This window comes from Lathyrus oleraceus, chromosome 5 (genome assembly GCF_024323335.1).
Source record: "Lathyrus oleraceus cultivar Zhongwan6 chromosome 5, CAAS_Psat_ZW6_1.0, whole genome shotgun sequence".
Lineage (NCBI taxonomy): Eukaryota > Viridiplantae > Streptophyta > Magnoliopsida > Fabales > Fabaceae > Lathyrus > Lathyrus oleraceus.
The window spans coordinates 395,035,264-395,059,545 of NC_066583.1; the positions used below are offsets into that span (position 1 = coordinate 395,035,264).

At 40.3% G+C, this 24,282-nt stretch overlaps 1 protein-coding gene across 1 annotated transcript; it reads left to right on the forward strand.

Annotated features, from left to right (window-relative positions):
• Positions 1 to 22,804: 22,804 nt before the first annotated feature.
• On the forward strand, positions 22,805 to 23,569 carry LOC127080364 (uncharacterized). Its single transcript, XM_051020690.1, has one exon. The coding sequence runs from the start codon at positions 22,967 to 22,969 to the stop codon at positions 23,474 to 23,476; it is 510 nt and encodes a 169-aa protein (XP_050876647.1). The 5' UTR covers positions 22,805 to 22,966; the 3' UTR covers positions 23,477 to 23,569.
• The last annotated feature ends 713 nt before the right edge of the window (positions 23,570 to 24,282 follow it).

The window sequence follows — 24,282 nt, forward strand, 5'->3', positions numbered from 1 at the left end:
TTATTTCATTCTTTGATTATTTGATTTGATCATATACTTGTTTATATATCTTAATTGATTGATAACTGTAGCCTACTTGTATGATGTATGAGGCATATAGTTCTATTGTTTGCTTGCCATGAACAACCCCCATTCATAACAAATGTATCCCTATCCCATGAAGTGTATAATGTTTATTTTTTCATTCTCTATTCATCTGTTAATACAAGAATTAAAACGAACATCCGATAACCATTTCAAGACAAGATCAAAACATCGATCCAACGTCGAGTAATCATTTTCAAAACTTAACAGAACCAACACGTATTTATCCATCCTTTTGTAAGTAGATTGCTTCATGCATCGCCATTTCTCTTGTAAGTCGATTGCTTCAGGCATCGCCATTTACCTGTAAGTCGATTGCTTCTGGCATCGCCATCTACCCTTATCCCTGGTCTCTTTCCTTGCTCCATCCGTCGATTCTTGTTCCGTTTAGGTAGCACCCATTAGGTAGAACCCTTTGTATGATAACATAGGTAGGATTCCTTTATTCTTTGTATGATAACATAAGTAGAATTCCCTTATTCTTTGCATGCTAACATTAGGTAGATGTTTCCCTTTGTAAATACCTAACACATAGGTCCACATTGCATGACAACACTAGGGCAGAGCTTCCCCATTTTTAGACCTTCCGTGCGTCTCTGATCTTGTGGCATGTCAGTCCGTTCTATTGCCAAGAGGTAACTGCCTAAGACTCGATTCAGCGAGCTACGACACCTAATGCTAGGACGTGAATACATTTCCCACCTTCCTTTGACACAACTGGTGTCCTCCTTTGTAAGTCCATGTTCAGATGGCAATCCTTAACCCCTAGTTAGCCGAACTACGGCAACTCTGATTCTCGTGTTCAGATGAGATACGTAGGCACAAGACGCGACGTCTTGCCGAGTTTGACTGACGACTAACAACTAATCCTTGTTTGTTTTCGCCCTCGTTACGATTCTTTTCTCTTGCCCTCGTTGCGATCGAGACCTTTCCCTTTCTCTTGTCCTAGTTGCAATCGAGACCTTTGTTCCCGAAGTTAGCCGAACTACGGTGTGCTCTGATTCTCATTCCAGATGAGATACGTAGGCATAAGACGCGATGTCTTAGCGAGCACACTTCTCTTTAACCCATAGGTAGCCGAGCTACGAAGACTCTGATTCTCATGTTCAGATGAGATACGTATGCAGTGGATGCAACATCCGTGCGAGTCATTTTCTTTTTCCCCTCTTTTAGTAAATAGTACAATAGATATACACACACCCTTTAGACAAGAACAACAAGAGTGGATCCCGTAGAGTACTACGGATGCGTAGGGGGGCTAATACCTTCCCTTCGCATAATCGACTCCCGAACCCAAGATTTGGTTGCGAGACCTTGTCTTTTCCTTTCCTTTTTCTTCAGGTTTTCTTCGAGCGTTTCCTTTCCCTCCTTTGGGATAAATAACGCACGATGGCGACTCTTCTGTCATTTCTTTTTCGCCGGTTGTTTTTCGCTTCTATTTTTTGCAGGTTGCGACATTGTGCCTACGTACCAACATAAAAATGAGGGATCAAAACCTCGTAGTTCGTGATACAAATTTCAAAGTGGATGCATTGCTTTTAATAAAATTAAGTTTGAAAGACACAAAGGCCTGAAAATGGTTTGAATGAGTTAGTTCTTTTTTGGCTTTTCTGAAAGTTTAAGTCAAGTATAGTTAAGTTTATTTACAAATTTGATTTAAGAAAAGAAGTTTGAAAATGTAATGGCATAAGGCCAAAGTTTCTATCTTTTTACAAAGTGGTCAAAGTTTAGAACAAAATAAGTTCAATCAAAGAAGATTTTGAAAAGGGAGGGAGAGATTTTGAAATTAAAGAAATGAGGAGAAGATGAAGGGACTAATCCTATGCACAAAATTAAAAGTTAAGAGTTGAAAAGAGCTGACCAAATGGGTAGCAATCTAATAGACAAGAATGTCAATAGAAACCCAGAATTCCCTTGGACATTTAGAAACAAGCAACACACAAATGCACAATTATATTATCTTGAAGAGTAAAGGCATCAAATAAAGATAGCCACATCCAAGCTTTAGCCACTCCATGATCTTCTTCAAACTAGCCCATGTAACAGATGAATTCCACAAGTCACAGGTTTAAAATAACAGCTTCACAATGATCATGTTGCAGATGAACTCAGAGGGATGTTGAATGATGTATCAGATGAAGTTTTAAATTGCAAGCACTTGGTTTCTCAATAAGTTGGCATTGGCCAAGTCCTTTAGCATAGGAATGTTTCCTAAGTTCTAAGTCCATTTGTTCAAGATCAAGCCAACAGTCCACACAAAAGTTTTTTAGGGTTTTTTGTTGTTATTATGTACATTAATGGCCAAAGATCACTCAAACAAGCCAAGTGGACAAAGTGAAAATTGCATTAACATAAAAAATTAGAATGATATGAACAATGACAAATGAATAAAGGCTAAAATTAAATGACATTAAAGTAAATGGCTTGAAATTAAAAGTTAGTTGTTAATGGGTTAGAAGTTAGTATTGTTTTGCTTTTGCTTTTCATTTTTTAGACATTCTTTGGAGAACACTCAACCCACTTATCACAAGCATGGATCCTTGAGCCAAGACATCTTCCAAAGGAAGGAAAAAATTCCAAGTTTCCACACAATACCATGAAAGAGGGGAGACTTACAATCTCACTAACTAGAATGCTATGCCGTTTATGTCACAAATTTAGCGCTATGTTAAGCAATCGTAACTGGACTTATATAGAAGTCACAACTATTTGAGACCGGGCAATAGATTTTTGGTGTTAATGCATGTTAGAGACATATTATAATGGACTATGCTCATGAAACATACCACACACAAAAAGAAATATGCAAAAGAAGTGGACTAATCTCATCCATACTCATGTTAATTTTTCAATCAACTAGCTTTAGGATTTTGAGATATCATAGACCAAATGAGATGAATGCATAAAGAAGGGGAATGAGATGAAGAGGGAGGGGAATGGATCAAAACTCAAATTGGTCAAAGGAGGACTTTTACCAAATTAAAATCATCCATTCATTTTGGGAGATGGAATGTACATTCCATCAATCCCCTAAATCCAATGATATTAACTTGACAAAGTCAAATAAACCTTGACCAAGACCCAACAACAAGAGTCAAACACAAACAAGTCATCACAATTGGTCAACAAAATTATTTGGCATTTATTCAAATTAAAAATACTAAAATAACGCATAAATTAAATATGGTTTGTCAAATTCCTAAAACCTCATCAAAGCACCAAACAAATGGCCATGAGATTTATCATAGGTCAAACAAGGTCAATGGACCTTGGAGAAAAAATTTCAGAACTTTTAAAGACTTAAAATTATTTTTAAACTATTAAAAACAAATGCAAAATCAATTAAATCATGAAGAATATTAATAATGATCCAAAAAATAATTTTAATTTAGAATATGAAAGAGGAAATTATTGAAATTATTTGGTGAAACTCTCATATTTTTTGGATCAATATTAAAATTAATATGAATTAATGAAAATAAAACAATTAAAATGAACTTCAAATGATCAGAAAAAACGAGGACCACTTGATCTCCCTCATTAATTGAGGTGGCAGATCAAGTGGTGAGAAGCGCGCGTTCCATGGTGCACTGCAGTCAACGCGGCATATGCTTGGTATTTAAAAGCAATGCACGAGATTAAAACAATTTGAAGCAGATCAATGGCTCTGAACACTTCCAGCGCATCGCCGGCGTCCAAAGGTCGGTCATCTTCTCCGATGACCCTGGCCAGAAAGGTTCACTCATCACCATCAAGAAAATGAAAAAGGAGGACATGATCTAAAAGAAAAAATGGCGTAGAGCACGAATCTGACCTCAATTTTAACTAACTCCACATATATAGAAAGATATGAGGAGTTGAATTTTGAGGTGTGTCAATTGAGTTGCTTCGATTTGACTTCTAAGCAACTCAATCTTCTTGCCTACATTGGTAGGACTTCAGACAACCAAAGATCCAAGAGAATTGAGTGGAAATGAGAGAGAATCGAAGATATGAAAATTTCTGGAAAATACCTTCAATCCAGGTCTGGATTCACTTGTTCTTGCTTTGGCTCGTGCTTGATCTTGCTCAGGATGCTTGCAGAAGTAAATTAGAATGCGCAAAAGGTCTTGGATACCTGGAGTTTTGAATCTCAAAATAGTGAGATTTAAACTCAATTTCCAAAGGAAATTCTCAGGATTATCCTCTCAAATGGAAGGGTTTTGTTGTTTGGGATCAAAGCTGGCGCGAAGGTGTCCTTAATTCTGAGCATATGGAGCTCTATTTATAGCTGGATCATGTGATATTTGCACCTTCCAAATGAGTTTCCAAAATTGGTAACGAGTGATGCATGTGTGCATGGGCGTGTACAGGCCCATGAGATCATTCCATTTGATCCATAATTGAGTGTGAGTAAGTCTGAAATCAACTTGAAATGCAAGGCAAATGTATATGGAAGCTTGAAGTTTGATCTTTGCCAAATGATGATGCAATGTTCCAACCATGCGCAGCCCTAGCAAATCTTATCCAAAATGGATGAGATTATACTTTTTGGAAAGGTTAGATCAAGAGGAACAACTTTCATGTTCAACACTTTTTCATTTGGAGCTTGGAACATGAAGAATTTTGAGGTGGAAGTTTGGAAATTTCAACATGTTGAAATTTTTTCTAAGTGTCAAGCCATATATCTCAATATTCCACCTTGCTTAACTTTTTATGTGAGCTTAAAATGAGAAAAGTGTCTTCATAAAAGTTGTATATATTTTAAATACCTTAAAAATGGTCACCAATTTCATGTCATTTGGATTTGTAATGATAGAGTTATGCATTTTTGAAGTTTGGAAAAATCACTTATTCACTGGTATAGGTAAAAAATGACCTATAATATATCCTCATATCACATGCTCATAAAAAGTTGAATTTGTTTTCACTCAAAACATCAAAGTTGAATTAGAAATCTTTAATTTAATTTTGAAACTTGGAAATCTTTCATCTCATAAAAATTGAGCAAGTTATGGCCTTGGGAAGTTGACTTTCAAATTAGGGTTTAGACAAAATGACCTATAATGTTTCAGCATAGAAAATGATTTTCCAAGCAAAACAAGCTCTAGGTCTCAACATGAAAGTTGTTTGGAATGTCATTTAGAGTAACTTTTCTCTTAGAATCATTTTCATATAGTGAAAATTGTAGGAGATAGGGTCTAGGGAGACCCAGTTTTGATCAGATGAATTCATCTGGCCAACCACCATCAACCAACTTGATAGCCTTCAATTCTTTGGACTTTATTGGCTCATGGTAGATCATATATGCATGATATGATGAATTTTTAAGTGTCCCTTGAGAAATTTTATCCATTGGTGAGATAGATTGTTGGAGAAGTTACTCAAGATACCCAATCAAACTAGGGTTTCCAAGGCAAATATACCTCAAACTCTTGAAGAAAACTTGATCAATATAACATTTAGGAAATAATGGAACTCATATATGATGATAATAACCATTCTTGGATCAATTCATGTTTGTGCTCTTTGTCATGAGGGTGTCAAACACTAGATATGAACTTGATAGACCAATGGGGACTATGCCCTACCTACAAAAGAGTTAGGCAAATACAAAGACATATTTTTGGTATTTTGGTTAGTAAAATGATAATATACAAGTATGACACAATCACATGGTGCTTGGGGATCTCTCCCAAAACAAACCCAATGAAAGAGGGGTAAGGAGGATGCCAAGGTATGATCCCAATGATAATGCTTATGATGAAATTGCATGAGGGATCTTAGGTTCAAAATTGGGGTCTTACAGCTGCCCCTATTTAAGGACATTCTAAATGAGGAGGCGAAGGTTAAAATCTTCATGTCGACTTAGTAGAATGGGCTTAAATAACAACATATAGAAACAAATTTTGGTCCCTAAGAGACCTCATGATGCATATGGTATGAATGTAAAAGTTAATGCTCTGTGGGGAAATATTGCCACAATCAGAGAAACCGAAAGTCCACAGGAGTATAACATATTCCGTAAGGAAAACTCACTGGGGAGACAGAGACTCTGGGGGAAAAAAGGAGTTATGCGTAGGCCAGGTTACGACTTAAAACTACTAGAGGACTCGAGGAATTCCATACATACATGGAAAGACTTATCCAGGGAAGCAACAACATTTGCAGGAGATACGAGTAAGTCAGGATAAAACTGAAGTACTTGAATCATGCAGGAAAAGCGATTTCACTAAGGAAATGCGCCCTCAACTCGAGTGGGGAAGAAATAAACTTCAACACAGAAGGAGCAGAAATGTATTATCTACTACCTGTTACTGGGTGAGGAGATAATAAAGATATGTTAGAGAGAACATCCATCATCGGTTAGGATGAGCATATCAAGGATGACTCGATGAGAACCCACATGAGGGAGTATTCATTACCGGTTACTGGGTAAGAATAGCCTTGCTGGGGAAAACTGCAGAAAATAGGGTTTACAACTACCAGTTACTGGGTAGAAGACCAAGGGTGAGAATATTCGTCATCGGTTAGGATGAACATATCAAGGATAAACTCAACAGGGAAGAAAATCCGTCATCGGTTAGGATGAACATATCAAGGATAGACTTGCCTGGGAAATGTCAAGGAGGATACCCGTCATCGGTTAAGATGAACATATCAAGGATAAACCAACTGAATAAAAAGTAGGAATTACATCTATCGAACGCTGGATAGAAGACCATCAAAGAGAAAATTTGTCACCGGTTAGGATGAACATATCAAGGATAGACTCTGAGAGGGGAGAAAATAGGAATTACATCTATCGGATGCTGGATAGAATACCATCAAAGAGAAAATCTGTCACCGGTTAGGATGAACATATCAAGGACTAACTCTGCGAAGGGGACAAAAAGTAGGATTTACAACTACCGGCTACTGGGTAGAAGACCGCAAAGAGAAGGAAACCCGTCATCGGTTAGGATGAACATATCAAGGATTAACTCTCTAGGGAACAAGAATAGGGATTACAACTACCTTTTTACTAGGTAGAATACCAAAGGTGAGAGTATCCGTCATCGATTAGGATGAACATATCAAGGATAAACTCAGGCAGGGGAGAGAAAGATATCCGTCACCGGTTAGGATGAATATATCAAGGATATACTTTCTGGGGAATATATCCACTAGAGGCTCTACTGAGGAGAAAAAAACAGGGGTACTTTTGTCGGGTATTGGGCAAGACGTAACAAACTGCAAACTAAGAAGAATATTACCAGTTACTGGGTAATAAACTCTTAGGAGACTCGAAACATCTATCTAGGTAAAAGCTAGACATAAACAGTCAATTAAGACTCAACCCAATGAGGATATAACTCAAGGGAAGTGATTCCATCCAGATAAACAACTGGCAAGGAAACTGAAATAATAATCATCCACGAGGACACAAACTCAGTGGGGAAGAGGAGAAAGGTTAAAGTCTTTCTGCCTAAGGGGCTGACGCTCTACAATTGAGGGAGGACAGACATCGAAGTTTGTATGGGGATAAAGTACCTTCATACAGAGAATGAGAATCTCAAATCGACTAATCAAACAAATATGATGATGCCAGTATGCAATTATGAAATTATATGAATTTATATGTATATGTATGTATGATGATTATGCTGATAAAATGATCATAAAGGATACAAAGGTGTCACAAAGAAATTGAATCATCGGTACAATCCTCGGTAAATCCACAAAAAGAGGGAGACAACTGCTGGAGAACAGAGAAATCAAGAAACCCAAAGGCCCAAATCTAGCCGAGGGAGGAGATCTGCTGAGGAGAGGCGAAGTTATCGAGTCTGCAAGGAATTTTAGGTCAACACCATATTAAATGGGAGATAACCATACAAAAGATAAACACAAATAGCTACTCAGAAACCAGGAGGACACTCTGATTGGGAGCGAGTCAGATGGCGACTGGTGGGGAAACCAATGTGATCTACTGGGGAAAAGATCTTACAATGCTGAAGATCAACCTTGTTGGGGAATGCAGAAACACTGTCGGGGAATAACACACTGCAAGGTACTGAATCAACCAACTTAGTTGGGAAAAAGAATCGGAACTCCGCTAGGGAACAAACACTCTGCAGGGGAACCGGATCAACACAAACGACTAAGGATACCTAAAGGGTCAACTACTTGGGGAACCTCTGATGCTTAGAACTTAAGGACTTGCTGTTCTTTGAAGTGTTGTTGATACTTCCTTTTAATTGCTTTGAAAATTTCTTGTTTTTATATGTTTTAAGAAAAAGATTTTGATTAAAAATTTTAAATTTTCAAAATGATCATAATAAAATTTAAACTATTGGCTAAAGTAAATAAGAGTAGAAACAATTGGACAAAAGCTCAACTTCATTTAATGGGATGGTATTCTGTAAATGACGAGACTCCATAGATTTTTACAAAGTTGAAAATGGTAATTTACATGGAAAAGGGTTACATTGAATACAAATGATCCTTAATCCTTCCACCAAGTCTTGATATTCACTGTGCTTTTGACCGCTGCTGGGATGATGAACCGACATCGACCTTGTGCTCAAAGTTCCCAAAAATTTGAAGATCAGTAGACTGCAGTTACTTGCCAAAATCCTTAATTTTTGTATAAGTTGCCCCAAGGTGGGGTACTTAACTTATCGGGAAACTCTTTCTGTTTTTATGTCTCTAATTTTTGCCTGGATCGCCCTTTCGGGTTTTCAATCCACCGAGACGCTCTTTTTTGCCTAAACCGCCCTTTCGGGTTTTCAACTTAGCGAGTTGTTCTTTTCTTTTTAGGCGAAGTATTTCTTGACTGCATCTGCGTTCACAGGACGAGTGAACTCTTCACCATCCATAGTTGTAAGAATCGTTGCACCGCCTGAAAAGACTCTCTTAACAACAGATGAACCTTCATAATTAGGAGTCCATTTTCCCCTAGAATCTGGTTTGAACGACAAGATCTTCTTGAGCACAAGGTCACCTTCTCTGAACACACGAGGTCTGACATTCTTATCAAAAGCTTTCTTCATCCTCTGCTGATATAACTGACCATGACACATGGCAATCAATCTCTTCTCTTCAATCAAAGTCAACTAATCAAACCTGTTCTGACACCATTCAGCTTCAATCAACTTGGCTTCTATGAGCACGCGCAATGAAGGAATCTCAACCTCTACGGGGAGCACTGCTTCCATACCATACACAAGTGAGAAAAGGGATTGCCCCTGTTGAAGTGCGGACGGATGTACGATACCCATGCAAGCAAATGGGAGCATCTCATGCCAATCCTTGTACGTGACAACCATTTTCTGAATAATCTTCTTAATGTTTTTATTCGCAACTTCAGCAACCCCATTCATCTTGGGTCTGTAGGGAGAAGAATTATGATGTGAAATCTTGAAGTCTTTACAAAGAGCTTCCACCATATTGTTACTCAAGTTCGATCCATTATCAGTAATGATCTTACTTGGCACACCATAACGACATATAATCTAATTCTTGATAAACCTTACAACAACATGCTTGGTTACATTTGCGTATGATGCCACTTCAACCCATTTTGTGAAGTAGTCAATTGCCACCAAAATGAAACGATGTCCATTCGAAGCTTTGGACTCAATCATCCCAATCATATCAATTCCCCACATGGAGAAAGGCCATGGGGAAGAGATAACATTCAAAAGTGTCAGAGGAACATGAATCTAATCAGCATAGATTTGACACTTATGGCACTTCTTCACAAACTTGCAACAGTCAGATTCCATTGTCAGCCAATAGTAACCTTCTCGCAACATCTTCTTCGCTATTGCATGTCCATTGGAATGAGTATCAAAGGAAACTTCATGCACCTCAGTCATCAACAAGTCTGCTTCATGTCTATCCACGCATCTGAGCAAAACCATGACGAAGTTTCTCTTGTACAGTATATCACCATTCAAGTAGAAATTACCGGCTAATCTTCTCAAAGTCTTCTTATCTTTCACAGATGCCCCAGGCGGGTAAATCTGACTTTGGAGGAAACATTTGATGTCGTAATACCACGACTTCTCGTCTTGGATCTCTTCAACAGAAAACACATGAGCTGGCCTATCAAGACGCATCACAAACAAATTGGGAACTTCATTCTAATACTTCACTATAATCATTGATGCCAATGTTGCAATAGCATCTGCCATCCGGTTCTCATCTCGAGGGATATGATGAAACTCAACTTTTTTAAAGAAAGTTGAAATCCTCCTCGCATAATCTCTATATGGTATTAAACCGGGTTGATTTGTCTCCCATCCACCTTTAATCTGATTCACAACCAAAGATGAGTCTCCAAAGACATCCAAATACTTGATTATGAGATTCATGGCCTCTTTAAGGCCCATAATGCAAGCTTCATATTCTGCCATATTGTTCGTACACTTGAAAGTCAATCTAGCTGTAAATGGTAGATGCGTTCCTTGAGGAGTAATGATCATTGCCCCAATGTCATTTCCATATTGATTAACAGCTCCATCAAATACCATGTGTCGCAACCTGAAAAATACAGTGCGCGAAAAAAAACAATCGGCGAAAGAAAAAGACAGAAGAGTCGCCACCGTGCGTTATTCATCCCAACGGAGGGAAAGGAAACGCTCGAAGTAAACCTGAAAAAAGGAAAGGACAAGACACGGTCTTGTAACCAAATCTTGGGTTCGGGAGTCGGTTATGCGAAGGGAAGGTATTAGCACCCCTACGCATCCGTAGTACTCTACGGGATCCACTTTTGTAGTTCTTGTCTAAAGGGTGTGGGTTTATCTTGTGCTGTTTGCCAAAAAAAAACAAAAAAGGGTTAAATGAAAATGACTCGCGCGGATGTTGCATCCACTGCATACGTATCTCATCTGAATATGAGAATCAGAGTCTTCGTAGCTCGGCTGACCTATGAGTTGGGGGGAGGTGTGCTCGCTAAGACATCACGTCTTATGCCTACGTATCTCATCTGGAATGAGAATCAGAGCAAGCCGTAGTTCGGCTAACTACAGGGTTATGGATTGGGTTTTGGACGAACAACGTTACTACGCAATCTACCGGATGCTCGACCTTTGGAGACTTACTCGCCTGTAGTAGAAGGAGTAAACGTGTTGCTTTGGGTTTTAGGGTTTGGGATGCTCGAGGGCAAAAAGGCAGTCCTTGACGAAGGAACCGCGCTACCTGCAGGGATATGAATACAAAACACAAAACATGTATCTCAAAGTAAAATGCCACCAAAGGGCTCAAACATTGCCTCCTATCGAGGTCTTCCAGCTAAGAAAGCGATAAAGTATGAGAAAGGGAAAAAATTACCACACGGATAAAGATCCGAAGTTACAGCAATTAAAGGAATGGGAAACCCAGGGATCCTTCCAAGCTAAACACCATCAAAGAAAGTGAGTCAGTACAGGTAATCGGAATGAAACCTCTAGGGGTATCCCACAAATAAAGTGGGAAACCACGCAAGTTATCCCTGCAAAAGTCATGTGCCTTCACAAAAACTCAACAAAAGGGTTAGTGAAACAAAATAGGGTAACCAAGAGTTACCCTCAAATCAAAATGTAACCACATGAATCATGCCCTTTCAATTCAGAAAAAGCAATAAAGGGTAGGAGGCCTAAACCTCTTGTCAAACACATGCATCAAAAGGGTATCAAATTCACCCATAATACCTCATATATTTAGAGCATTCAAATTAAAGGCATAAAGATGATGGATATAGGGCAAACCTGATTGGAGAAGAAAAATCAAATGGCAGGGTTTGCTTGAGCTGAAAGTCTGTGAGTCAGAATGAACCTTTCAGAGTTGCCTGGAGGTTGCTGCAGAGTAGTTCCTAGGTTTCCTTCTCTCACTATCTTTTTCCTCGTGGTTTTGTTCTAAGGAAACCTCAGAGTACTTTTGCTTCTCTCCCTTTTTCTCAAGTGAATCTCCCAGTGTAACTCCAAGTGTGTTTTCCTCTACTTAAACTTCAGTATTTATAGACTGAATTTCATGGGTAGTGGGCTCAAATGAGGGAGACCCAAGTCCAAAATAATTTGTTATATTTTATTTATTTATTTTATTTATTTAATTAATTAATTAATTAAATTTTTTTTTTTCGTTTTTTTTTTTTCGTTTTTTTTTTCCAGGAAAAATGAAGGGTAAATTTTGGGGTATTACAGCTGCCCCTATTCAATCAACTGGAGACCCGGAAAGAAGATGGCAGTTGCTTTCGTACTTTCGAGGTATCAAGGGATTGAATACAATAAAAGCCCAAAAATTTGCACTGAAGTGAAGTGAAGTAACAATGCCTGTCAGAATCGGCAAAGAGGTGGTCTTGAAAGAAGAATCCGTCTGGTACGGTGAGAGTCAGTCTGAATATCGAAAAAGAATTATAAACTGGATACCAAAATAAATGGTAACACAGAAATAACCATGGCCTGAATGCCGCTCAGCAGTCTGAATACTGGAAAGGATTTCGATCTGAACATCGGAAAATTGGCCTGAATGCCACAGGTCGCGTCGACCTAAACGTCGGAAACTTCTTCGATCTGAACATCGGAAAGACTTGGCCTGAATGCCACAAGTCGCATCGACCTGAACGTCGGAAACTTCTTCGATCTGAACATCGGAAAGATTTGGCCTGAATGCCACAAGTCGCATCGACCTGAACGTCGGAAACCTTCTTCGATCTGAACATCGGAAAATTGGCCTGAATGCCACTTCGATCTGAATATCGGAAAATTGGCCTGAATGCCACTTCGATCTGAATACCGGAAAACTGGCCTGAATGCCACCTCGGTCTGGATACCGGGAAAACTGGCCTGAATGCCACAAGTTGCATCGACCTGAACGTCGGAAACTTCTTCGATCTGAACATCGGAAAGACTTGGCCTGAATGCCACAAGTCGCATCGACCTGAACGTCGTAAACTTCTTCGATCTAAATATCGGAAAATTGGCCTGAATGCCACTTCGGCCTGGATACCGGAAAACTGGCCTGAATGCCACTTCGGTCTGGATACCGGGAAAACTTCATGCCTGTCAGCATTGGCAGAAATAGGGAATAATAATAGAGGCGGCGCATGGGCCAATGACACTTGCTGGGGATAACAAAGGTAAGTCATGAACAATCTTCAGTCTGAGTACTGGAAACAACTTCTAGCTTATCACTTGGGATACCGAGAATGTTTTATGCTTACATGCGTATGTTTGAATTTTTCAATGGCGTAATGCTCCATGAAAATGGAAATGCTACGCGATTTGGAATGATGCAATGCAATATGATTCTACATGCAGGGATGCGAAATGCTGGGTAGAATGCCAAGTCGAGGCAAGGGGATCTGCTGGGGAAATGATTACCATCCTCTGGGCTCTGGCCAGGCTGCTGGAGATACACACCACAATGAACTCTGTGGGGAGATGACTAGCCATGCGGTGTTCTGGCCATACCGAGACTCTGATTGGGGAAAGAATGGCATTGGAAGCCTGCTGCTGAGGAAAGCTACAATGGTTCTGGCAACCACGATTTGCGAGAGATGACTCAGCAGAGGGAGCAAACACTGATACGGTACCGAGGTTCTGCTTCAAGGAAAGAAACCATGGATCTGGCACTGGGATTATCGATCTGGCATCGAACTCTAAGGAGCAGCCACTTCTGCTGGGAAGATACAGTCTGACATTGTCAACTCCGCTGGGGAGTGTATGATCTGGCACTGTCAACTCTACTGGGGAGTGTATATTCTGAAAGAACCGCTTGGGGAAGTACAGTGGTGAGAACCTGCCGAGGATTGAAGAATCCAACGCTCTGATCAGCTCTGTAGGGTCAAGACACTGAATTCGTCTGTTGGCGACTTCACTGGGGAAGATATTCACGACCATCTGCAGGGAATTTTAAGGAAATGCCCCGAGGGTATCTGTTCTGAATAGACGATCCAAAGCACTTAAAATTTACAGCAATTTTAAATGTTTATTAAGCATGTACCTATAAAGTCCTTATGTGTCATGATGCAATGTTTATCAAAAATTCGGACGTCATTTTTGCAAACAAATTAGTAAAATGAAAATGAAAACAGAGATATACTGAATAACATGATTTTATTGATTGAACGGCCTCTGAATAGGCATTTACATCAGGAAGCAATCCCTAGAATGAGGTAATCGCACAAAAGATAAAAACAGAAATTAATCTAATGGCAATGTGAAATGGATTTCTATTGGGTTCCAATTCTGCTATGACTTGCTCGTCTTCAAGATCCTCCAGATAATCAGCCTTCTGAAAGAGTGATTGGACTGTTTCCTATCCTTCAAAAATATCCAGTCATTGGCACGAGATGAGATTCAGAACTACTCAGAACGCAGTCATTCGCTTAATCCCTAACTTTTGCCTGGATCGCCCTTTTCGGGTTTTCAATCCACCGGGATACCCATTTTTGCCTAAGTTGCCTTTTCAGGTTTTCAACTTACCGGGTGTACAATCTTTTTTTATTTTTGTCCCTAATTTTTGCCCGAACCTTTTCATTTTCTTGGTTCGCCGGGATGCCCATTTTTTTGCCTGGACTATTCTTTTTACTGTCCAGCGGGTCTATTTTATGCGAAGTATTTTTTAACTGCGTCTGAGTTCACAGGGGAAGTGAAGTTTTCACCATCCATAGTTGCAAGCATTAAAGCCCCACCATCAAAAACCTTGGTGACGATATACGGTCCATCATAGTTAGGAGTCCACTTGCCCCTGCGATCTGTCTGAGGAGGAAGGATCCTTTTCAAAACTAAATCTCCGACTTGGAAACAACGAGGACGCACTTTCTGATCAAAGGCTCTCTCCATCCGACTCTGATACAACTGCCCATGACAAATGGCTGCCATTCGCTTCTCTTCGATAAGACTCAACTCATTGAACCTTGTCCGAATCCATTCAGCTTCGTCTAACTTGACATCCAACAGGACTCTTAGAGAAGGAATCTCCACTTCAACAGGTAGGACTGCTTCCATACCATACACAAGGGAGTAGGGGGTTGCCCCGGTCGATGTACGTACTGAAGTACGGTACCCATGCAAGGCGAAGGGTAGCATCTCATGCCAATCTCTGTACGTGACGACCATCTTCTGCACAATCTTCTTTATGTTCTTATTTGCCGCCTCAACAGCGCCGTTCATCTTAGGGCGGTAAGGGGAAGAATTGTGATGCTGAATGTTGAAGTTCTGACACAACTCCTTCATCATTTTGTTGTTGAGATTAGAACCATTATCAGTAATGATTCTTTCGGGAATCCCGTAGCGACAAATGATTTCTTTCTTGATGAAACGGGCAACCACATGTCTGGTGACATTTGCGAACGACGCTGCCTCGACCCACTTGGTGAAATAGTCGATGGCAACAAGGATGAAGCGATGCCCATTGGAAGCAGTCGGCTCAATCTTTCCAATCATGTCAATACCCCACATAGCAAACGGCCACGGCGAAGACATCACATTCAGAGGATTCGGAGGTACATGCACCTTATCAGCATAAATCTGGCATTTATGACACTTCCGAGCATACTTGTAGCAATCTGACTCCATGGTCATCCAATAATAACCCGCCCTCAACAATTTCTTAGCCATTGCATGTCCACCGGCATGAGTACCGAAGGAACCTTCATGAACTTCCTGCATTAACATGTCCGCCTCGTGTCTGTCCATGCATCTGAGCAAAACCATGTCGAAGTTCCTCTTATACAGCACATCGTCTTTGTTCAAGAAGAAACTGCCTGCCAATCTTCTCAAAGTCTTTCTGTCATTGTTGGATGCCCCTGCCGGGTACTCTTGATTCTTCAGAAAGCACTTGATATCGTGATACCAGGGCTTGTCATCGACTACCAGTTCAGCAGCAAACACATACGCGGCCCTATCAAGGCGCATCACATCGATCCTGGGAGCATGGTTCCAACGAATTACCTTGATCATGGAGGATAGAGTAGCAAGTGCGTCTGCCATCTGGTTCTCATCACGAGGTATATGATACAATTTTACCGTTGTGAAGAAAGTCAAAAGTCTTCTCGTGTAATCTCTGTAGGGGACCAGAGTGGGCTGGAGAGTATTCCAATCACCATTCACTTGATTGATCACCAGAGCTGAATCTCCGAAGATGTCCAAAGTCTTGATTCTCAAATCAATGGCTTGCTCAATACCCAAAATACAGGCCTCGTACTCAGCTTCATTATTTGTGCACTCAAAAGTCAAACGAGCGGTGAAAGGCATGTGGGCACCCTTCGGAGTTGTAATGACAGCGCCAATTCCACTTCCTCTAGCATTGACAGCCCCATCAAACAACAAAGTCCACTTTTCGTTTGGATCAGGTCCCTCCTCAACAACTGGCTCTTCACAGTCTTTCATCTTGAGGAACATGATGTCTTCATCAGGGAATTCAAACTTCATCGGCTCATAATCATCAATCGGCTGCTCGGCAAGGTAGTCTGACAGAATACTACCTTTGATGGCCTTCTGTGACGTATACTGAATATCATACTCTGTTAAAATCATTTGCCAACGAGCGACCCTTCCGGTGAGAGCTGGCTTCTCGAATATGTATTTGACTGGATCCATCTTAGAAATCAACAAGGTAGTATGGTTCAACATATACTGTCTCAGTCGGCGAGCAGCCCAGGCCAAAGCACAGCAAGTTTTCTCAGGCTGCGAATATTTGATTTCACAGTCGGTAAACTTTTTGCTAAGGTAGTATATGGCATGCTCTTTTCGACCAGACTCGTCATGCTGTCCCAATACACACCCCATCGAGTTCTCGGTCACTGATAGGTACATTATCAGAGGTCTCCCAGGAACTGAAGGTATAAGGATTGGAGGTTTCTGTAGATACTCTTTTATCTTCTCGAAAGCCCTTTGACAATCTTCATTCCACCTGATAGCCTGATCCTTCCTCAGCAATTTGAAAATTGGCTCACACGTGGTTGTTAGGTGAGAGATGAACCTTGCAATGTAGTTCAACCTCCCTAAGAAACTACGGACTTGCTTCTCCGTTCTTGGCTCAGGCATTTCCTGTATTGCTTTCACTTTGTCAGGATCCACCTCAATCCCTTTTTCACTAACAATAAAACCCAACAATTTTCCAGATCTCACCCCGAAAGTACACTTGTTCGGATTAAGTCTCAGTTTGAATTTCCTCAAACGCTCAAACAGTTTCTTCAAATTCACCAAATGTTCTTCTTCTGTCTGAGATTTGGCAATCATATCATCCACATAAACCTCAATTTCATGATGAATCATATCATGGAACAGAGTTACCATAGCTCGTTGATATGTTGCTCCGGCATTTTTCAGACCAAACGGCATCACCTTGTAGCAGAAGGTGCCCCATGGGGTTATGAAAGTTGTCTTTTCCATGTCTTCTGGTGCCATCTTGATTTGGTTATAGCCAGAAAAGCCATCCATGAAGGAGAATACCGAGAACTGAGTTGTATTATCCACCAAAACGTCGATGTGAGGTAATGGGATATCATCTTTAGGGCTAGCTCTGTTCAGATCCCGGTAGTCGACACACATCCGTACCTTTCCGTTCTTCTTAGGTACTGGGACGATGTTTGCAACCCATGGCGGATAATTGGTGACTGCTAGAAACCCTGCATCCAACTGCTTTTGCACTTCTTCCTTTATCTTGACAGCCATCTCTGGTCTTGTTCTTCTGAGCTTCTGCTTGATCGGAGGACAACCTTCTTTGAGAGGCAAGCGGTGTACCACGATGTCTGTGTCCAGCCCAGGCATGTCCTGATAAGACCAGGCGAAGATGTCAACGTATTCTTGCAGCAATTCAATCAGCCCTTTCTTCACATCATCTCCCAAAGCAGCCCCTATCTTGATTTCTCTCTTGGCGTCCTTGGTGCCGAGATTAATCACTTCAACAGACTCTTGATGCGGTTGAATGACCCTTTCTTCCTGTTTTAATAACCTGGTAAGTTCTTCAGGGAGTTCACAGTCTTCATCACCCTCTTCTTCAGCTTGAAAGATTGGATTTTCAAAGTCGAAGCGAGCCATAGCAGAACCGTTATCAATAGGATCCGGTGATGTGCATCTGCATGAGTGATGGTATGTGCTTATGAGTGTGAACAAGAAGTGAAAACTCAACAAAACATTGCCATTTTTTTTTTATTTTGAAAAACTGCAAAAATAGAAAGACAGGGAACGAAATATTTGAATGCAAAAATACGTCCTTTATTTATGATAAAAAATGCAAGTGTCACATAGATGGGCCCTACAATGAGTCATTACGCCCTGGGCGGAACGTAAGACTTGGATATGCATGAATAAACAAAGAAAATTACTCTTCAAGAAGAGTGACTTGGATAATCTCCTCAGAAGACCAATTGTTGAGAACTTCACCCGGGATCCTCGGACGCACCCAGTTGTCAATGTCACAATCACTATCCCCATCTTCTTCGTTGACTGCAGAGACTTGACCATACTGAATGATGCCAGCACTGGAGAAAGTGATCGGCCCCTGACGAGTCTGAAGTGTTGAAGTTGTAGAAGTCAGAGCTGGCTGGTACCCAATCCCGAACTTATCTTCTTTCACTGGTAATTCCAACAGACGCCCCCAACCGGGAGCAACACCTGAATCCACCACGGCCCGTGCCTGCTTAAAGGATGAGATAGAGGCACCCGCTTTAACCTCTTCCACCGACTCTTGGACAGACAAATCTTCAACCTGGAGGATACCTTTGTCGAGCAAGGCCTGGATACCCTGCTGTAGCTTCAAACAACCTCCACTCTGAGTGGCACAATCCAAACAACCCTTCCCACAACCGGGGAAAACATCGGCCTTCAACAAGCATCCTTTGACATCCGACAATGGAGTCTTCAACTTCAACACGTCCTTAATGGACTTGGCTTCTCCCTCTACCAAATTAACGTTCGCACCACCATGCTGGGGCATGGGATTGTTAACGACATTCAGAGCCGGTGCAAGGTCGATGGCCTTTGAATCTATGAGGTCCTGAACTACGTGCTTAAAAGCTTTGCAGTTCTCAATGTCATGGCCAGGTGCCCCAGAGTGGAAGCTACACCTAGCGTTGGTGTCGTAACCCACCGGAAGTCTACCAACAGGAGGAGCCAGAGTGCGCAATTGCACAAGTTGTAGTTGTTGAAGACTAGAAAGCATCTGAGCGTACGACATTGGAAGGGTGTCGAAATGTCGGTCCATCATCCTTTGCCTCTGTTGATAAGCGGGTCTGTTACCCGGTTGTTGCTGCTGTTGATACTGAGCTGGTTGACGTTGTGATTGTTGTTGTTGTAGTGGTGCTGCAGCTGGAATGGTCACCCCTGCGGCAGTACCTGTTATGCAAGACATGCTAATGAATATGCAAATGCAATGACATGTTTATCAATTCCAAAGGTATTCTACCCCCTTGATTCCAGTCTCACATTTGATAAACAGTGTAAGAAAAGACTAAGTCGTTGATGAGAACCAAGAAAATTGCAACTAGAATCAAGTGGAAGATATAAACCCCACAGAAATGGATAAACATGTGTGAATGATTATGAATGCCAAATGATGTGATGCAAAATGATGTGAATGCAGTGCAGTGGCATGGGAATCAGGATTGCTGTATCTGCTTGAACATCTGTCAGGTTGCACTGTCTGGAGAGAAATTAAGAGTACACCAAACAAAGGTCATGGGATGGACAACCTGAAAAATACAGTGCGCGAAAAAAAACAACCGGCGAAAGAAAAAGACAGAAGAGTCGCCACCGTGCGTTATTCATCCCAACGGAGGGAAAGGAAACGCTCGAAGTAAACCTGAAAAAAGGAAAGGACAAGACAGAGTCTCGTAACCAAATCTTGGGTTCGGGAGTCGGTTATGCGAAGGGAAGGTATTAGCACCCCTACGCATCCGTAGTACTCTACGGGATCCACTTTTGTAGTTCTTGTCTAAAGGGTGTGGGTTTATCTTGTGCTGTTTGCCAAAAAAAAAACAAAAAAGGGTTAAATGAAAATGACTCGCGCGGATGTTGCATCCACTGCATACGTATCTCATCTGAATATGAGAATCAGAGTCTTCGTAGCTCGGCTGACCTATGAGTTGGGGGGATGTGTGCTCGCTAAGACATCGCGTCTTATGCCTACGTATCTCATCTGGAATGAGAATCAGAGCAAGCCGTAGTTCGGCTAACTACGGGGTTATGGATTGGGTTTTGGACGAACGACGTCACTACGCAATCTACCGGATGCTCGACCTTTGGAGACTTACTCGCCTGTAGTAGAAGGAGTAAACGTGTTGCTTTGGGTTTTAGGGTTTGGGATGCTCGAGGGCAAACAGGCAGTCCTTGACGAAGGAACCGCGCTACATGTGGGGATATGAGTACAAAACACAAAACATGTATCTCAAAGTAAAATGCCACCAAGGGGCTCAAACATTGCCTCCTATCGAGGTCTTCCAGCTAAGAAAGCGATAAAGTATGAGAAAGGGAAAAAATTACCACACGGATAAAGATCCGAAGTTACAGCAATTAAAGGAATGGGAAACCCAAGGATCCTTCCAAGCCAAACACCATCAAAGAAAGTGAGTCAGTACAGGTAATCGGAATGAAACCTCTAGGGGTATCCCACAAATAAAGTGGGAAACCACGCAAGTTATCCCTGCAAAAGTCATGTGCCTTCACAAAAACTCAACAAAAGGGTTAGTGAAACAAAATAGGGTAACCAAGAGTTACCCTCAAATCAAAATGTAACCACATGAATCATGCCCTTTCAATTCACAAAAAGCAATAAAGGGTAGGAGGCCTAAACCTCTTGTCAAACACATGCATCAAAAGGGTATCAAATTCACCCATAATACCTCATATATTTAGAGCATTCAAATTAAAGGCATAAAGATGATGGATATAGGGCAAACCTGATTGGAGAAGAAAAATCAAATGGCAGGGTTTGCTTGAGCTGAAAGTCTGTGAGTCAGAATGAACCTTTCAGAGTTGCCTGGAGGTTGCTGCAGAGTAGTTCCTAGGTTTCCTTCTCTCACTATCTTTTTCCTCGTGGTTTTGTTCTAAGGAAACCTCAGAGTACTTTTGCTTCTCTCCCTTTTTCTCAAGTGAATCTCCCAGTGTAACTCCAAGTGTAACTCCAAGTGTGTTTTCCTCTACTGAAACTTCAGTATTTATAGACTGAATTTCATGGGTAGTGGGCTCAAATGAGGGAGACCCAAGTCCAAAATAATTTGTTATATTTTATTTATTTATTTTATTTATTTATTTAATTAATTAATTAATTAATTAATTAATTAATTAATTAATTAATTAATTAATTAATTAAATTTTTTTTTTCGTTTTTTTTTCTTCGTTTTTTCGTTTTTTTTTTTTTTTTTTTTTTTTCAGGAAAAATGAAGGGTAAATTTTGGGGTATTACACCATGCCCCAACGGAAACCAGGTTCTGGCCCTTCTTCAAGCAATGGTTCATCACAATCTTTCATTTTCAAGTACAAAATCTCTTCATCCGGAAAGTCATACTGCACTGGCTGGTAATCTTCAACAGGTTGGTGAGCCAAATGGTCAGCCAAGATACTACCTTTGATCGTTTTCTGAGATTGACATTCGATATCATACTCTGATAACAACATCTTCCAACGGGCAATCCTCCCAGTTAAAGCAGGCTTCTCAAATATATACTTGATCGGATCCATTTTGGATATCAACCAAGTGATATGGTTTAACATATATTAACTCAGACGCTTAGCAGCCCAGGCCAATGCGCAACAAGTCTTCTCAAGCATAGAATACCGAGTCTCATAGTCGGTGAACTTCTTACTGAGGTAGTAAATCGCAAATTCTTTCTTTCCAGTCTCATCTTGCTGACCAAGGACATAACCCATACTATCTTCAAGCACAGTCAAATACATGATCGACGGTCTTCCTTCAATAGGTGGAGACAAATCGGAGGTTCAAGCAAATATTCCTTGATACTGTCAAAAGCTTTTTGGCAGTCTTCGGTCCAATTACACGACTGATCTTTCCGAAGAAGCTTGAATATAGGTGCACATATGGCAGTCATGTGTGAAATAAACCTGTAAATATAATTCAAGCGGCCGAGAAAACCCCTGAATTGCTTCTCAGTTTTGGGCGCATGCATCTCTTGTATTGCTTTGACCTTGGCAGGATGAACTTCAATACCCTTCTCGCTGACAATAAAGCCCAACAACTTACCAGAACGAACACCAAAAGTACACTTATTGGGATTCAAGCAGAGTTTATACTTCCTTAAATGCTGGAATCACTACGCCAAAAAGGTTTTTTAACAGCGCATCTTAGACAGCGCTTTTAAAAGAAAGCGCTGTCTAAGGTTAAAATAAAAATAAAACACGGAAAATGTTCTAAAAAAATAATGAAAGCGCTGTCTAAGGGGGGGTCTTAGACAGCGCTTTCTAAAAGCACTGTCTAAGACCCCCCCTTAGACAGCGCTTTTAGAAAGCGCTTTTAAATATAGACCTTAGTCAGCGCTTTTGAGAAAGCGCTGTTTAAAGTCTTTCAATTAAAAAAAAATTAAAACCAAAAGCGCTGTCTAAGGTGGGGGTTTAGAAAGCGCTTTTGGAAAGCGCTGTCTAAGGCATATCTTAGAAAGCGCTTTCCACAAAAGCGCTGTCTAAGGTCTAATTAAAATTAAATTTCAGACTTCTATTTTCAGCTGTCATTTCTCCGCTTCATAAGAAGAATTAAATATTATTTATAAGCTTGCAACAAACAACCATATTTAATTTATATATTTTTGATTTATTTTAAACTTTTCCTAACCTACCAAAAGCATAAACATAAGAAGAATCTCCACCTTGATATCCACCGCATCTTCAAACAACAAAAACAAAAACAACCCAAAAATTGAACTCTTCTAAAGTGCCCCTTTAACCAAATTTACAAATCAAAATCAACTTTCGATTTCGCTACGATGTATTCAATTAAATTGATGTTGATTTTGTTAATCTCTCTAACACTATCATCACCATCGTTGTCGTCGTCATCAACATCATCACATGCATTGATTCAACAGAACAATCTATCAGCTTATGATCTTCTCATGGAATACGGTTTCCCGATGGGTCTTCTTCCGAAAGGCGCGATTGGGTACACGTTGAACAGAGAAACGGGGCAATTTTCAGTGTTCTTCGAAAATAGTTGTAGTTTCACTATTGAAAGTTACACGCTTAGTTACAAGTCTACTATCTCTGGCTCGATTTCTGAGAATAAGCTTTATAAACTCAAGGGTATTTCCGTCAAGATTGTGATTTTGTGGCTCAGTATTGTGGAGGTTTCTCGGAGTGGTGATGATATTGATTTTTCTGTGGGTATTACTTCTGCTAGTTTTGGGGCTGAGAATTTCCTTGAATGCCCTCAGTGTGGATGCAGATTCGATTGCGATAATGATCTTCGTTTAAACGGTGACGTTTCTTCAATTTAGGTTTTTTTTTAATTGGGTAGTTGATACAATTTCGGAATGGGTTACTGAACTTTTCTGTATAAGATTTTAGATCTATCTTTTTATTTTTGTGGTATGCTTTTTTTTAATTAAAATAAAATAATGATAGATGAATTTTATGAGGGTTATTTTGTTTCCCCTAGAGTGTGTGAATCATGACTATTATTTGGTGATTTGCATCATTCTATTGTCTTTTTGTCTTGAGCATATCTTTTTAGTAATTTATTTCTTGGCAAAATCTTTTTAGTTTTCTCTCTTTTTGGTTCATTAAGAAAGTGTGTGTATTTGATATTAGAAAATGTCAATGATTGCTGATGTTATTATCATGAGACGGATTAAACCCTCTATGAACATTGTTGTGGATACGTGTGTTTGTTTATGAGAGCTTAGTTTAGATTTATAAGGGTGGATGAGAAACATACCCCATGTGTCATAGAGTTATAACTCATTTAACCGGTTGCATATGTCTGTGTCTGCTATAATGCACCCCACGTGTTTAGTTGAAATCCTTTATTGTAATATTATTAGTCTACCAGTCTTGTATTGCATTAAACCAAACAGTCAAAGGGTTTAAATTTTCAAACGAAACTCATCACACCAGCATCAATTAATTCCATGGTTTCATCATATTCCTGTTGTTTAGCTTCTTAATCCTACATAGTGTTATCAAATAGTGGCACAATGACCGCTATGGCAGATAAACAAGGTAGTTTTTAGACTCGCCACAATGGTAAATGTGGGCTGATATTGTGGGTTTTTAGACCCCCTGCAAATCCAAAGTGCATCAA

Excerpts from the sequence above, each read along its gene's own strand:
- LOC127080364 (XM_051020690.1), top strand. The coding sequence starts at position 22,967 with ATGTATTCAATTAAATTGATGTTGATTTTGTTAATCTCTCTAACACTA.